Source organism: Carassius gibelio, chromosome A13, assembly GCF_023724105.1.
Source record: "Carassius gibelio isolate Cgi1373 ecotype wild population from Czech Republic chromosome A13, carGib1.2-hapl.c, whole genome shotgun sequence".
Classification (NCBI taxonomy): Eukaryota; Metazoa; Chordata; class Actinopteri; order Cypriniformes; family Cyprinidae; genus Carassius; species Carassius gibelio.
In genome coordinates this window covers 2,928,238-2,945,755 of record NC_068383.1, presented here as the reverse complement: position 1 = coordinate 2,945,755, position 17,518 = coordinate 2,928,238, and the positions used below count along the sequence as shown (strand labels likewise).

At 36.1% G+C, this 17,518-nt stretch overlaps 1 protein-coding gene across 2 annotated transcripts in view; it reads right to left on the bottom strand.

Annotated features, from left to right (window-relative positions):
• LOC128025874 (golgin subfamily A member 4) overlaps positions 1 to 17,518 on the bottom strand; it is a 30,869-nt gene that overhangs the window by 8,104 nt on the left and 5,247 nt on the right. For both annotated transcript variants that reach the window (XM_052612450.1, XM_052612451.1), the window contains exons 7-18: positions 14,579 to 14,662; positions 13,248 to 13,395; positions 12,987 to 13,165; positions 11,582 to 11,680; positions 11,312 to 11,467; positions 7,162 to 11,171; positions 6,941 to 7,062; positions 5,655 to 5,785; positions 5,130 to 5,216; positions 3,849 to 3,866; positions 3,248 to 3,316; positions 2,127 to 2,202 (exon numbers count right to left, since the gene is read on the bottom strand). In XM_052612450.1, the coding sequence (XP_052468410.1) occupies positions 2,127 to 2,202; positions 3,248 to 3,316; positions 3,849 to 3,866; positions 5,130 to 5,216; positions 5,655 to 5,785; positions 6,941 to 7,062; positions 7,162 to 11,171; positions 11,312 to 11,467; positions 11,582 to 11,680; positions 12,987 to 13,165; positions 13,248 to 13,395; positions 14,579 to 14,662 (5,179 nt within the window). The remainder of the gene's footprint in view (positions 1 to 2,126; positions 2,203 to 3,247; positions 3,317 to 3,848; positions 3,867 to 5,129; positions 5,217 to 5,654; positions 5,786 to 6,940; positions 7,063 to 7,161; positions 11,172 to 11,311; positions 11,468 to 11,581; positions 11,681 to 12,986; positions 13,166 to 13,247; positions 13,396 to 14,578; positions 14,663 to 17,518) is intronic.

The window sequence follows — 17,518 nt, the reverse complement described above, 5'->3', positions numbered from 1 at the left end:
TGGTGAGACCTGGATTCTGTCAAAAACATTTAAACAATCTTACAAACTCCAAATTTCTGAACAATAGCGTGCATGCTCTCGCTAAAAAGAATATGCACATATGGTAAACATCATAAGCGTCACGAGCACCCCAGATGTGCAGTTAATCTTCAGTAACGTCACATGGAAGTGATGTAAGCATCAAGCAATTAGTTTTATAAGTGAAACTGACTTTTGCATTACAGTATCTAGCGTGCACAAACAACACAGGAGGTACAACCGATCAGCCAGCCGTCTTGCCTCATTAAACCTGTGAATGACTGGCAATTAGCAGGAGCCGTGTGTCTCTCTGGAAAGCCCATTTAACCCGTGCTGAAGACACTAGGGTGGCTGAACGTCCAGGAACAGACAGCCCGACAGAGAGAGCTGGGACTCACGGTGCCACTGAAACCCAAACAGGCCTTTGATCAGAAGCATGGAGAAATGAGGGGCTAATAAATAACCCGACCTGTCCGACTGACCCCAAATCAGCCCAGTCTGGGTCAACAGGGACGTAACACGAGCCACACCGAGCGCTCTCATCTCCAGAACAACACTGTTTAGATGATACAGAGGGACTGGTTTATGACCGCTGTTAGCACATGCTTAAACTGTTGACTGCATAATGAACAAAATCCATAAATACTATCAATGCAGAGAAATCACAGTGTCATTTCAGTGCTCTATGGTGTTTTTCAAGCAGTTTGTGTCTTGGGAATCACTAATCAGAAGGTCAGAAAGACTACTGTCCCTTTAATTGGATGCCACACAGATAAACTGAAGAACAGAGGATCAACGGATGGGTTTGTTTATGCATGAAGTTTGCTTAGTTGCATGCCAGATGGATATATTCAAAGGAAAAACTCATCTGGCAATGCAATCAGAAGAATATTTCATTTGGTTTATAAGGAGAGAGGATGTCTATTGAAAGTATATTTTGCAGATTAAGAAATTGCAGGATGCATTGTAACAATCTCTGTGAAAAAAGAAAAAGGTTGATTTAAAAAGTTGAAAGCACTTCAACTTAATTAGAATTTCTGGTTTTAAAAATTTGTCCCTTAAACAGCCACATTTCAAGCTTTCAAAATCAATTATATTGTGAAATATTATTACTGTTTCAAGCAACTGTTTTATATTTCAATATATATTAAATTTTATTAAATTGTCATTTATTTCTGTGATGCGCAGCTGTATTTCCAGCACCATTTCTCCAGTCTTCAGTGTCACATGATTTTCAGAAATCATTTTAATATGCTGATTTGCTGCTCAAGAAACATTTATCAAAGGTAAAACCTGTTGTGCTGCTTCATATTTTTTGTGTATATTGATGCATTTTATTTTTCATGATTCTTTTAAGTACAAAAAGTTCAAAAGAACAGCATTTGTTTGAAATAGAAATCTTTTGCATCATTATACATCTTCAAATTTCAAAAATAAGAGTGTATCTTTAAATATATGAAAAAGGTTTTACAATACAATATTAAATGAATGGTGCACCTGAAAACAAACAGTTTGTCTGCATTTTCTTCCTTTCACATCCAAAACCCATATGCCATTCATTCCACCAAGGAACATAAAAGGTTTTATTTTGATGCTGATGCTGCTCTTGTCCAAACCTTGCAAGCATTAAAGACACAGCACATCTTTCCTTGAATCTGGGGTCATTCGTGGGAACTGGGGCGAAACACGGTCTGTGAAAAGCATTGGATTCAGAGAGGAGCTCTTTGACACCAGCAGGGATGATTTTCTCCTCTAGCTCCCCATATGTTTAAGCTCCACATGTGTGTGTGATTGATAGCAGGGTTGAAGCGCTGCTCTCCTGCGGTGACTGATCGCTCAGAGCTAGTCAGAATAAAGGTGAGGTTTATCTGCCAAGGGTCAGTGTGCCACATCAGTCATTAACCTCTGGGAGTTACAGGAGATACTTGACAAGCATTTTACAGTCACTAGGTGGCTAAAACCCCCAAATTCACATTACAAATAGATAAATAAGACGGTGAATAACATCTGGATAACAGCTGGCTTCAGAAACATCGGTCTGCTTGCCCACAGCTAGACAGTATAGCATGCAAAAACCATCTTAATTGAAAACAGTTAAGGTTATTTACCTCTATAAGAGCTTCCCAGGTGAGTCACCACTGCCGTTTTATGGGAGCGTCTTAGTTTGTCTTCTAGAGCATGAATCTGATAAAAAAAAAAGACAAAAAGTTACACGTATAGTGCAAAACTGATCTTTAGGTTTTAGAAATTAACAGGAAATTGGATTGCATTATACATTGCACATTAATGACTTTGGCAGACCCTTTTATCCAAAGGAACTAGACAGGATTTTAATATTATCAGACTAGACTTAAATTGATTGACTGTGCTCACACTTTATATAATAACTTCCCCAAAAAGTTGATTTTTTTTGTACGTTTTGGTTGCACTTGTGGTGCTCCTAGTCAAAAGATACCTGTCTACAAAAAACCCTTGCTTATAAATCTCATTATGATATTTATCACCAAATATTATGATTATTTCTATTTCTTTGAACTCACAGATCATAGGCCTTGTTGATCTGGAGCTCACGCCTTTTTCACTAAGATCAAAGAAGTCTACGAACAGTTCCAGAAATAAATACAATTGCTAATTGAAAGAAAACAAGTTAACTAAAAGGCTGAATCCAAGATATGGTCATATATGAAAGACTTACATGCAATTCTTAAAAGACCGGTCATTAAGTTAGGATTTTCTGTACAGCACAAGAGCTAAACAAGTCATCACTAGTTTGAGAAGGAGGATTATAAAACTCAAGGTTTGTCCAGTGTGTGCACCTCCCCGTGTGAGTTTGCATTCGTGTGTGGTGAGATAAACAGCATGAGCTCTTGCTGTAACTGTTTGTAAAGTTGAAATAAGAGTAAACAGATGTGCGGTGTAATGAATCTAATCTCATTTCGGTTTTACACAGCTGGAGGAATGTGACGGTTGGTAAATGCTCCTCTCATTCTTTCACTATCATTTGTTAACACTTCTTAGGGATAAAACACACTATATGCAACTTAAGCATGCAAACGCGAGCATTTCTAGCTTCTTCTATGGTCAGTTTCCTTAATTCAGGACAACATGAGCGAGCAAGCTAAAGTAAGTTAAACTGTCAGCGATGTTTAGAGCTATCTTCCTGTTTAGTGGCACAGACACACAACAAGCTAAGCTCTCTGTCTTTCTATTAGTATATGTCTTCACTTACCCTGTCGTGGTATTCCTGCTCTTTTAGCCTGGCTTCACTCAGCATGGTCGTCTTTTCTGCAAGCTGAACCTAATTGGACATAGAGAGAAAGACCAGAGGTCAGAAATATAAACACATGAAAAGTAAAAACAACATTTAGAGAGGTACAGTAAGATTTTTTATGTTTCTGCTCATTAAGGCTGCATTTCTTTGATAAAAAATACAGTAAAAAAGTATACATTTACAAATAATAAAGCTGAATTTTCAGCATCACTACTTCAGTCTTCAGTGTAAAGTGATCTAAAATACTGATTTGCTGTTGAAGGAACATTTCTGATTATCATCAATGTTGAAAACAGTTGTGCTGCTTAGTAATTTTATGTAAATTTGATTTGATTAATAAAAAAAAGTCTAAAAGAACAGCATTTTATTTGAAATGGAAACCGATTGCAACATTATAATTTTCTTAACTGGCACTTTTGCTCAATTTAATGCATCACCGCAGAATAAAAATATTTAATTTCTTACTGAGATATGTTTTATTTTGAGCAGTCCTTACAACAGTCAACCAGTTAGTGTCCATGGGATTTCATGCAAAAAGTAAATAAAAATAAAACCTTACCTTTAACTCGTCAAGACCCTGAAACACAAAACAGAATCATCAGGTCACACAACTGCATAATTATGCAAATATTAACACATAACAAACTTGTGAGATCAGACTGTAAAAATGTAGCATGAGGTGGAGCGTGTGTGTTTGAGGACCACTTTATCCTGAACAAGGCTCAACTTTTTGCCTCTTTCCAAGCAAGGATGCTCTCGGAGGGGTAAATTGAGAACAGAGACTGTCTGTTTAAGGCCTCTTTCTCAGGTACGTATTTCAAAGCTTCTCAGGAAATTCATTCTTGTGGCCTATACTGGATTTAGTCTATTACACTCAATCTTAAGAGTCTGCAAATTAAATCCATAATGTGACTAGAGAGTGAGACTCTACATTGTAAGACTTAACTGTCAAGGTTAACTTTTTAGGTAAATAAATGCATCACTGATAACACATGCACCTGATTTGACATTTCATTCAATTTCCGAGATTTAAATTTATATCCATTAACTTAAGATGCTTTTATCTGACAAATGAGGAACACAAAAAAGTAATTAATGCTAAAAATATATATATTTCTAGTCAGAATAAGAGCAGCAGGATAGGTGTCTGACACCAAGAAACATGCAAAGATACACAGAAAGAAGAAAAGACAAGCTGATAAAGAAAGACCTTCGTACAATTTGCCCAAATTTGAAGGGTTTTCCATCATTATGTGTTCAATGGTTAGTTAATTTATAAATCAAATTTATATTGGAAACATCACTTTGTATGTTCAATTTATTGTCAAAGTTAAAACAAATATGAAATATAACATGAGCCAACACTAATGCTGCAAGCTAATGGCAAATATAAAGAAAAAAAAATCTTAAATAAGATTTATTATTTTAACTATGGCTTTCCTATGGCATTATTTATAATTTATTATTATTATACGATTATTGTTATATAGAAACTAATTTATATAAACATACGCACTAAATATATAAAATATACATAAATATATAATTAAAAAAATAGCCAATATATTTTATTATATACAGTTATTATATTATTATTATCATGTATTATATATAAATTAACACATTCTCTAACATACAACAACATATACACACATTTATATATAAATATAAACTTAAAAATATTAAAAGCCAATATATTTTTGACATTATTTTTAAATGATTAAATTAGTATAAAATTTGCATTTAATTAAACATGGCAACTCTCATTTTCATGCATATCCACACAAACCACAAAGATAACTAGCTCCCGGCGGGACATGGTGTGTAAACTGTGCTGTACCTGAGGGCCACTGAGACTCCTCTGCTGTAGCTCCTCTAACTCCTTCTGCACCTCACACACGCGGTCGCCCATCTCCACCTCACGACTCTACAGGGAGAACAAACTCTGAGCAAATGTGTCCTTTCTCTTCAAACCCCTTTACAGTGTTGCCATACTGTATTCGTTTTCAGATAATAAACTTGGGTCTGAAAATGCATGGGTAAACAATTCGATATATCACAAACAGTTAGCATAATTCTCTGTTAGGATGGATGCAAGCAGCATAAGGCCTGCATCATTCCCTACAGCTCTAGGCGGAGTCTGAAGTGCTAGTTGACTGAGGTAAGTGTTTCCTGATGATACACAAACTATTAGCTGAAACCCGAACTCACTGACTTTATGTGGTGGAATTTGGCAAAAGCAATAAACTCCTCGCAAAATTCTTCCTGTGTCTTTCTATAAAGTTGAACGTATAATGCATTTTCTGGCCATTAACTCACAATTGCATGAAAAAAAAAGCTACAGTTTCGCATTATTTTGACATACCTGAAGGACCTGTTCGTAACGCTGAACCGTTTTGTTCAGGTCTTCTTCCTTCTGAGCGATTATTTTCTGAAGTTGACTGACTTCTTCTCGATGGTTATTTATAAGCTCGGTTTCCACACCCTGAGCTTTCTCTGTGAGGAAAAAATAAACAGGAAAGTACAGTAAGAATACATGAAGGTCACCACAGAGTTACTAGTGGTATAAAACACTAAGTTCCACACTGAATGCATTACATGGCAGGATTGAAAACACATGGTAAACAAATCATGAATTTCTTATCTCATATTTCCAGACGCCAGTAAATCAGCAAATGTGACCAACTATGAAAACACAGGTCGTTTATGTCCTCAATGCTTTCCAGGACTATCAGTACTTGGTTTTATTCAGCATTTATTTTTTTGCACTCAAAGGAGTACTTCACTCCAAAATGTCTTTTATGTCCTCACATTTCCAAAAACAGTAAGAATTACTTTCTTCTTTGGAATACAAAAAATGTCATGCCGAATGTTCACAATACTCCTTAAATAAAAAAATAACATAAAATAAATGAGGACCAATGTTGCCAGATTTTTAACTTTTGGGTGAGCAATTATGAATTCAGAATTGCGAGATATAAACTCTCAACTCTCAGAGATGTGAGATTTATACTTTAAATTCGTAGGAAAAAAGTCAGAATTCTAAGAAATAAAGTCGAAATTTCAAAATATTTACTCATAATTTTGACATTTTCCTCAGAATTGCGCGTTTATATCTACCAATTCGGAATTTATAACACAACTGCAAGTTATAAAGTCAGAATTGGTAGATAGATATTGATCTAGTAATTTTTCCTCAGAATTGGACTTTATAACTCGCAACTGCGAGTTTATATCTCGCAATTCTTACTTTATAACACACAATTGCGACTTAACATCCTGCAAATCGGACTTATTTTCTCGCAATTGTGAGTATATATTTCATTCTTATATTCTTCGTAAAAGTCAGAATTGCGAGTTTATATCATGCAATTCTGATAATTTTTTTTTATTGCCAACTACGAGAAGAATTGCGAGATGTCAACTCGTAATTGCTTGAAAAAAAAAAAGTCAGAATTGTGTGAAAAAGTCACAATTACCTTTTTTGATTTTTTATTCAGTCTAAGAAATTGGCTTCTATATTATACCCATCTTAGTCTTCTGTAAAACAGTACTACCATAGTAGCATTAGCAATAAACAGTACATTTGTACCGTAGAGCCCTAAAACAGTTTTAGGAGACTCCTAGAAATAAGTCATATATTCTTCTTACCAATGGTTTCCTTTACTGAACCTTCCAGTTCCTTTTCTTTCAGGGCAATCTGGGTGTTGAACTCCCTCATTAACTGCTTAAGAGCGGAATTTTGTTTCATTTCCATATCTTCAATTTCAAGCCTGTTAAAAAAAGATCAACCATATGAAACCTGGTAAGAATACTGTTACATAACATATGCATCCTTATCCTCAACTATTTCTAAAATTTTCACATCTTACTTGAGCTTCTTTTCGCTTTCCTCTGTCATTTCCTTTTTCAGGAATTCCAGATCCTTCTCATGTTCTTTCCTTAGAGACCGAAGGTCTTTCACTAGTCTGGTGTAATCTTTGTGAAGCTTCTGCTTTTCATTCTCAACCTCTACCAGCCTTCTCTGAAGATCACTCTCTGAGGTGTTTGTATTGTTGATTAGGCACTCATTAACAGTCTCCCCGTTTCCTTGAGTTGAACTCTGTTGTGCTTTTAGTTCATTTTCTTTCTCTTCTAATCTCTGCTGCAAACCATGAAGCTTCTCCTCATATTCCTTTACCAACAAGTCCTTTTGGCTTGTCCAGTCATCTTGGTACCCGACAGTTTCCACGTTTTCCTTGGCCGCTAACATTGCAGGCTCCATTCCTAATCTAATGCAAGTCGTTTGCACTTCAGAAACATGTTCCACCTCAACTTCTTCAATCTGTTTCTCCTTGATCTGTTCTTGGAGATCCGAGCAAGTCTGCTGCAGCTCCTGCACTTGAGTTGTCTGTTCAAGCAGGTCTGCTTTAAGGCGACTTACCTCGGTTTGGTAATTTGCAATCTGCTCAATCGATTCTGAGAGTTTGGTCTCAAGCTCTCCAAGTCTTGAAGAAGTTTCTCTAGCAGAAGTAGCAGATTGCTCCTCCTTTGCAGACATGTCTTTGTGAAGAGCAGCAAGCTTCTCCTTATACATATCTTCTAGGTTTTGCAGAGAGGACTGTCTTTCCTTGTTTTCTTTCTGTAGCAATTCTTGTAGATGTTTTTCATGCCCTTCCTTTAATTTTGCATTGGCCTCCTCCATTGTTTTCTCAATTTCCTCTAGAGACTTTATCCGTTCTTCTTTTTCAGTCTGGGTTTGCTTTATGCCTTCCAACAGTGCCTGCAGGTCTTTGATAGCCTGCTCCTTTTCCTCAATTTGTGACGTCAGCTGCTTACGAATCATGCCAATCTTTTGCTCTGCCTTCTTCTTCAACTCAGATACTTTACCAGTCGTTTCAGCTGACGCCTTTTCTTGGGCTGCCTTCACAGCCTCTTCTTTCGCCCTCAGGATCTCAGCCTTCTCCCTCTCAAAGTCATTTCGTTGGGATTCCAGTTCCTGCTTGGCTGTTTCAATGTCTTTCCTCAAAGATTGAAGACTTTCCTCAGTTTTCTGGATTAGGGCACCATTTTGAGAGCTTTGGTCCTGAGCTTCCTGGACCTGCTTCATCAACTCAATCTTTTCGCTCTCCCTAATGGTAAAGTGCTGCTGTAAATCGGCTGTGAGTTGTTCTCGCTCTTTTGTCCGCAACTCTAGCTGCTCCTCCAGATCACAAACTTTCTTTGAGCAGCTTTCCAGCTCTGAGGTCAAGGCATGAACTCTTTGTTCTTTCTCTGTAAGAGCCTGGTCCATTTCTGACTTAGTAAGGGAGTGATTGTCAATGCTAGCAGTGAGCATCTGAAGTTGGTTGTCCTTCTCAGCAATCTGCCTCTCCATGTCTGCAACTTTATCTTGAAGAGATTTAACAGAGCTGTGACTCTGACTGAACTTCTTTTTCAGCTCAGAGAACTTATTCCTAAGTGAGTCTACCTGCTCTTGAAGCGAGGTCTTCTCTTTCTCAAGCCTTTCCACCGTCTCTCCCATTTGGCACGTAACCATTTCCTTGTCCTCATTGTGCTGCTGATTCAGCAGAGATATGGCTTGTTCTTTCTCAGTTATGCTACTTGCTAACTGAGTCTTCAAGTCATTTATGACTGATTCTAGATTGCTGATTTGCAAAACATTTGCTTGGAGATTTCCTGATACGTGTTCTTTTTCCTCACAGAGCTGCTTGATTTGAAGGTCTTTCTCAGAAAGTACTTGGGAATGATTCTCTGCATCGGATTGCAGAGACTCTCTTTCGGTTTGTAAGGCTTTAAGAGTTTCTGAACTTGCCCTAAACTGAAGAGTCACCTCATCAAGAGAGCTCTTTAGATTATGGTTCTCATCCAAAGTCTGCTGAAGTTCTTTCTCTAAAGTGCTAATTCTGTTGTCCTTCGTCATGATAATATTTCTTAGATATATGACCTTATTCTGATGATCTATCACCCGGCGTTGTAACTCCCCAACTCGTTCTTCAACTTTCGTACACAGTTCAACAGAAAAACCATCCAACTTAGTCTGGGCTTCCTGACAACACTGCACAAACTCCTTCGAGATGGCACACAATTGCGTCTGGAACTCTTTTTCTTTATTTTGGAGTTCAGCAGTTTTTTCTTCTAGTGTTCTCTGGAGATCCTCGCCCTCTTTACACTTGGACGTTTCAAGCATATTCAACTTTTGCTGGGTGTTTACCAACTCTTCAGATATGCTCTGGAATTTCCTTTTATTAGTTTCCTCAGCCTTTCTCAATTCGTCCTGCAAATGGTTTCTTTCATTCAAGGCCTGGTTCAGATTCTTTTCCATGGTTTCGACTTGTCTTGTAAGTAAACCCTCCCCTTCAGATAAACTTTCCAGCTTGCTTGCAGCCTCCCTGAGCTCTGTCTGTAGTTTCTGCACAGTGGTTTCCCTCATGGCAAGCTCCTCCCTGAGGTTCTGGATGTCTTTCATAACCTGTTCCTTTTCTTCCCTGCTGGCAACAAGCAGCTGAGAGATCTCTTCCAACTCTTGGGCTTTTTCTTGTAAAGACTGAGCATGTTTTTCTTGCAACTCCTCCTCAAGCTGGTTGAGTTTCTCCTGCCAGCGACGAATAAGATCTTCATGCTCTTGTTTATGAGTCAACTGAAGCCTGACTAAGTGTTCTTTGTGATTGGCCTCCAAATCAGACATGGCGGTGCTGAGGCCCTCAGAGCTTGGTTGCTCCATGTCAAGGATCTTCTCCTTCAGTTGCTGATCTTTCAATTCTATCTCTTGAGCTTTCTTGGATAACTCTGCTTTGGCATTCTCCTCTTGATCCTGAAGCTGCTTCTTCAACTTGTCCTGCGCTTCCTTGGCTTTCTGCTTGAACTTCTCCATCTTGTTTTCCTGGGATTTCAGCTTGCAATCCATGTCTTTCCTAATGTTCTCAAGTTTCTTCTCGTGAGAACTCTTCTGGTCTTCCAGCTGCTTCCTCAACCGGTTTTGCTCCTCTTGCATAGTTTTGCAGGTTGCAGCATGCAGATTTTCTTTTTCAGACAGTTCCCTCTTGACTTGCTCCATCTTCTGCACTAGTTCCTGAAGTTCACTTGTCTTTTGCTCAAGATACACTTCTTTCTCCCGACCATCATTGCGCACTGCCTCAAGGGTTTGCTCAAGATCTTTCACTTGATTCTTGGTTTGCTGGAGTTCTTCTGTAAGTGTGCTTATCTGAGATCTTGATTCCTCAAGGGCTTCTTTATTTGACTGTTCCCTGAGTCGAAGCTCCTCGAACTGTGCACTTCCTTTTTGCAAAGTCTTTTCTCTAAGCACATGTTCCTCTAGTATTTTTTCCTTCTCCTCCAACACAATCTTCAGCTGATTTATCTCGTCTTTCAGCATTTTCTCCTCCCCTGCACACGACTGTTCTTTCTGTTTCACATCTTCAATCTCAGCCTGATATTTTGCTCGTTCTTCCTTTAGTCTTTCCTCAAACTCTTGTCTTGTAGTTTCACTGGTGGTCTCCACATTTAACAGTCTCTCTTCTAACTGCTGTTTACTATTTCGTAGCTCACTAAGCTCAGAAGACAGGGTCTCAATCTCAGTTTGTTTGTCACTCAGTTTATCAAGCATCTTTTTGTTCATGTCTTCCACATGAGAATGGAACTGTTCCTCCTTGTCTTTCAGAATAGATTCAATTTCCGCTTTATGTTTCTCCACAAGCTCCTCCACAGCAGCATCACGCTGCTGATTAAGGGCTGTTATCTGCTCTGTCTTTGTCTTTTCTAGCTCCTGCTTATGTACTTCTTCTAAAGCAGCTATATCAGCCTCATGTTTCTTTCTCTGCTCTTCTAGTTGTACAGAGAGTTTATCCGAGTTGGCAGGATCCTTCTCCAAGCTACCTAGACAACTCTCAAGTTCTTGAATTCGCTGTATAAAAAAAAAAGACAATTTTAAGGATTCACGTTCTCATGCATGATGGCTTCATATCTATGGGTTAATTTGGTTATTCGACTACAATAAGGATATCATGTTAAGCAATCCTTAGATAAGGTGGCAGATTAACTCACCGTTTTGGCTGACTCCAACTTTAGCTGTAGTTCCTTGGCTTGGTTTTCTCCTTCAGACTGAATCACAGCTTTCTGCAGCTCGGCCTCCTCCAGAGCAAGAGACACCTGCTGCTCTTTTTCCTGTGCCAATCGCAACAATTCCTCACGACACTGTTCCTTTGGTAAATAAAGTGCATCGGTGTTTATAGCTTAGGAAGCACCTACATCCAAATAGCTAATATATGCATGAACTGATCATAGTTTACCACTGAAATGAAAATTAAGGCATACCACTGCTTGTTTGATCTGAGCACTCAGTTCCTTTTCTTTTTTAGCCATAGCTTCTGAATGTAACCGTTCCATTTCTGCAATCCTGTCCTCTGAGGATTTCTAAAAAAAGAAATAAATCATGGCAAAGTTAACATTTGTCAGGTTTGATGGACATTTTAAAACACTAATACTCTAACGTCCACAATTTAAAACTATTTCCAGTCCATCTAGACCATATGTTAAATCTAGGTTATGTAAAGTAGCATAAACAACCTGCTTAATTTAAACGGTCTGAGAGGTTGGGGAATTATAATTTTATTCATTTTTATTTTTGCCATTTCAGCATCAAAGGCTTTATTCATGGGAAATTTTATTGTTATATTATTTAAAAAAAATAAAAAATACACAAAATGCAATTAATAGTAAAATAACAACTACATAAAATCTCACTTTAATATTTAAAAAAAAAAAAAAAAAAAAAAAAAAATTATATATATATATATATATATATATATATATATATATATATATATATATATATATAATATATATATATATATATATGAAATCAACTTAATTATTTTACAAAGTATGAAAAACAGAAATTATTAATTAATTTACATTTAAACAGTATATTTTACATTTTCTCATGGATATAAAACACCTTATTAAATGCTATGTGGAAGAATTAAGGTGATTGTGAGTGTGGGTTATAATGCTGATTGCATTGGGATGTGTGATTATATGCGACAGGTTATTTGGGGTAAAATGTAAAAAATTAGGACATACTGCATGTGTCTTTGTTACAGCATGGATTATGGGGCCTGATGAATGAAACAGAACTGAATTTCTTTGTCAAAAATGAAGCCCTGTCTCATATACATGCAGGCAGAATGGTGGGCTGTAAATGTGGCATCAATTTGGTTCATTTTTATTTACTGCCCTTCAGTTAATCAATCATACTCCAATGCACAAAGGAAGAGACTAAAGGTGTGCAAATCCATAAAAACACACAGCCTTCATGGGAACTGTGCAGCAATGAACATTTAAACGCTCATCCAGACAATTCTCAGGATGCATGTGACACTGTGAGTGGATGAATTGCTTTTCCAGGCAAAATAACTTTAAACAGGTCAAGTTACAAATGAGGACAGAGAAATGGCAAAAGAAACATACTAAAATGCAAAACAAAATGGTTTGATTATTCTTGATTCTAGTGTCTAAATTAATGCGTCTCCTCAAGATCCTCCAGTGTGTGTAACAGGATGTAGCTCTCAAACAATACTGATGCTAAGAAGTGACAACCATAAGAGACACAGCAACAGATGGCATGTTTTATTAACACAGAAAAGGACTTCTTACAGTTTTTTGCAGAACAAACAGACAGCATTTTCCCTCTCTTTCTGACCTATTTTCTAATACACACCTTCATAATGGTGACCACTTCCTGTTTGACCCTGGTCAGCTCCTGTTGCAAGCCTCTCCTCTCTTCCTCGCTGGTTTTCTCCACCTGCTTCACCTGCTCCTCCATCCTCAGCTGTATCTGGCGGCGTGCTTCCTCCGCCCGCTGGGCCACACCGAGGGCTCGCTCCAGCTCTTCAAACGCTAGGAAAGAGTCACAGGAAGTGCAGTTAATGACAAGCAGACACAAGGGCGGGAAACAGAGAGAGGAGATAGTCTCACTCACCTGCTTTCTCCGATTTCTCTTTCTGTTCCTGCAGCTCGTCTTTCTGAGTGATAGTCTGCTGGAGTCTGGAGCGCAGCTGAGCGATCTCCTCTTCCTTCATCTCCAAAGTCTCGTGCATCTGACGCTTGGTTTCTGCGATGACCATTCCCTACAGAACGAGACCATAGGTGAGTTTTAAAGGGGTGGTTCACACAAAAATTAAATGCACTCATCCCAGATTTTCAGTCAATATGTTCATCTTCTGGTCTGATCCTTATGCAATGCTCCTTTGAGTTTAGGAGGAATGGTGATTTTGAAAAACGAAACCACAGTATTGCGGCCCACTTTTTAATTTTTTCAAAATCCACTACTGATTATGTCTAGGTTCCTGCAAACTAGGTTCTCGCCCCGTACAGCAGGTTCTGCGCTCAGTTTGAGGACGCACCTCTAATTGCTTCTGACGTTTGTTTGTGCTCTTCACATTCCATACAATGACCCAAGTGGCAATGATCTCTATCCTGCAGAGTGAAGGTCAAAGGCTAAACAAAACATGACTGATTTGATCACAACTCTGTTGCAAACAGACAGCTCTCCATATATCACATATTTCACTTAGATGACATCTCAAAGACTATTTTTTGATCACAGGGTGCAAAATCAACTTTCAACCAAGATGAATAAAAATCTGTAATAATACATTGTTTAAATTTATTTAATTGTTACAGTATACATTGTTATTGGTATAAATTATTTAATTTTATCAGTGAAAAATGTAATTTATATATACAAATATAATTTTTCAACATTAATATATTTAAATAATAATAACAATAATATTTAATACAGCCAAATAACCAATAATATGGATCTATATATATATATATATGGATCTATATATATATATATATATATATATATATATATATATATATATATATATATATGGATCTATATATATATATATATATATATTAAATATTTCATTATAATTACTTCAATAATAATAATAAAATAATAATATTATATATACATACTCAATAAAAAAAATTATTATAAAGAAATATACATTTTAATTGGTCAATTTACCCACCATTATTCTAAAATAATAAGCAATACATTATCTCCACTATTACTTTTATACACAAACATGTCAAATTGAGAGACCAACAGAAAAAAAAAAAATGTTCCAATCATTTTAAAAAGCCTTTCCGGGATAATTCATCTTTGTCTTCGAGGGCCAGTGGAATTTATACTTCCACTCGTTCTGGCTCAAAAACCGTCCTGTGGCAGACGCACAACATAGCTGAACCCTTCTGAGGAGCAAAACGAAGCGTGTCCTGTTTCTTGCTCACCTTGTCCTGCTCCAGCTGCTCGATGAGGTTCTTGGCGTCTCCCAGCTGCGTGATCAGCTTCGTCTTCTCTGTAGTGTGGAGCTCCTGGTGAACACACAGAAGACAGACGATGAGCGTGCCTCCATGGATCTCAATACATTACTATACATCAACACTCATTGAGCATCTTTCATAAAGACCCCAGATCCAGCTGGTCTAGACAACCTGGATTAGAAAGTGAGATGCTTGGAAACGTAGCGGCCAGCTGGAAATGTACTGACCTGAAACTTCGACTAGCAAAAAAAGAAAAAAAGGTTTGGTTTAATGTCAAGATCTCTTTGCACATTCAATAAGTCTGGCTACACACAAAAAAACGTATTTATCTGTTCCTTGATGCACTGCAACATGCCAAAAACAATGTAATTTAAGGCTTTGCAATGGTTTAATTTCATGACCAGGTCATTACATCAAAAAAAAATTTTATCACAGGCATCAAAATCGACATTCGAACGAGACTAAATGGAAATAAGTAAAAAAAAATTAAATAAAATGTATTACTTCATTGTTATTTTTAATACATATTTTTGAAAAATTTATTTTTTGTATTTATATACAGTAAATGCATATTACGCAGAAATTATTCAAAGACAACTGAATGACACAAAATAAACCAAAATAAAAACACAGAAAATGCTTTATTTGATTTGTATTTATTTTATAATATCTATATTTTTTATGTTTCATGTTTAATTAATTTTGAAACACTTTTTATATAAATGTGTGGTGTTTGCACAGGCAAGCATCATTATTACTTATTAATAATGTTATAGTTTATTATAGTTGAAACGATCTGAACAGACAATTAAAATGTAATTTTGGTGCATAACTATGTGCTTCAGACATGAATGATACCTTAAACTTCGTAGTTTATTGACAAAGAGGTTTTTCAATGTAATTTAACGTTTCATTTTGGTCTGGTCTGTGATAAAATGCTAAAAAACATTATAGCAACCACCAATCAACATCATAACACTCTTCCAGGGATCTGCATTTCGGTTATTTTTCCCAATCGACAACCAAAGCTCGTTAGCCGATTATTAACCGTAAACTGTTTCAATTAGAATTTAATTAAAATTAGAAAGGATAAGTGTCTGTGACATGTTAAAAATACTAAGATTTGTTGTTTTTTTTTGTCCCAAATTTACACACTGCCTCCGAAACTAACAAAGTCATTAAAAAATCCAGATCATGTTTGGTTTTGTGCATTCTCGCATCCATAGCATGCATTTTGATAGGAGAGGATGGGGAATACGAAAAAATTTAAAACACATGCAAAATTTTCAGACTCTATGTGCAAAGACCTTTAAGCTTTGTTACGTTGACAAAGCAGCCTGTTCATTATCGAAATAAAATGTGTCCCTGGAGCACAAAAGCAGTCTGAAGTCTCTGGGGTATATTTGTAGCAATAGTCAAAAAAACATTGTATGGGTCAATATGATCAATTTTTCTTTTATGCCAAAAATCATAAGGGATATTAAGTAAAGATCATGTTTCATGAAGATATTTTGTACATTTCCTAGCGTAAATATATCAAAACCCAATTTTTTATTAGCAATATGCTAATATGGTTTAAAGTTGATTTTCTCAATGTTTTGATTTGTTTGCGCCCTCAGATTCCAGATAGTTTAAGCCTAAATTAATTCATTTTGGCTTGTAGCAAATGTTGATACAACTTCTTAAAGGCCCATTTGAATTCTTGATCTTTTGTAAATACTGTTAATTGAAAGAATTTAATTTAGAGTGAGGGGAACTAAAATAGCCCAGCTATGTTTACAGTGTTTATTTTAATGTTTGTAAACATTTTGCATCTCCATTTAGATCTATTTCTGAATGAAATAGTAAAATGCAACTTATTATAAGCCTAAATGACTTGTTTTCCTCTCTAAAAAACTATTTTTTTTAATACTTGCATCATATTTTAACCATGCAGCAAACCTTTATAAATATTTGGATAAATTACTGAACATAAATAAATAAATGACTGATTGTGTTAATCATTCAAAATTCTTAACGGTCGGTAAACAGTTAACTGGTTAACATCCCTACACTCTTCACTCAGAAACTGCTTGTACATTTCACACAAAAGTTCAATTTAAAACAGCACTTCAGTGTTTCACATAAATCTGAAATGATTTAGTGATGAAGGAAAGTAAATGAAGAGTAAATCATGGAGTTGAGCTTCAGATGGTGTGTTTAAGTGTGAGCGAGTGTGACGGTGGGAATGTGTGTCCGAACACTGCTTGAGACAGAGAGAGGTTCAGAGAGAGGTTCACCTCTGCTCTCACTGTCCTGCTGAGCACTGTTCCCACACACACACACACACACATCCACAGGAAACACACTCACAGCCATCCGGCCGCTACCTCACACACACACACAAATATATCTGTACCAGCCTCTTTACCACACACAAAGTAACAAACACACTACCCAAGACAAAACCATGAATTAAATCAAATAAAATAATACATTATGAAATAATATTAAAACATGGATGAATAAAATTAATAAAAAATGTAATATAAACTAAAATATATATATAAAGAAATGTAAATAAAAAATTATCCTGCATAAAATATAAAATTATATAATGAATAAAAAAATAATAAACCATTTGTGAATAAAATAATGTCAAATAAATTATAATTAATATAGTTAACATAATAATAAATTATGAATAACTTATAATTATTAATAAATTAGAATATAATACAATAAAATATAAAACATGCAAATGTTCTCAAATTAATCATATGTAAAAAAAAAACGTATGAATTAATAAAAAATCTAAATTAAAAAATAAATACCTAAAATTAACCCTGCATCAATAAAATACAAAATTTAAAAGATTATAATATAATAAAATAAACCACGTATAAATTAAATGCAACAAAAAAATTC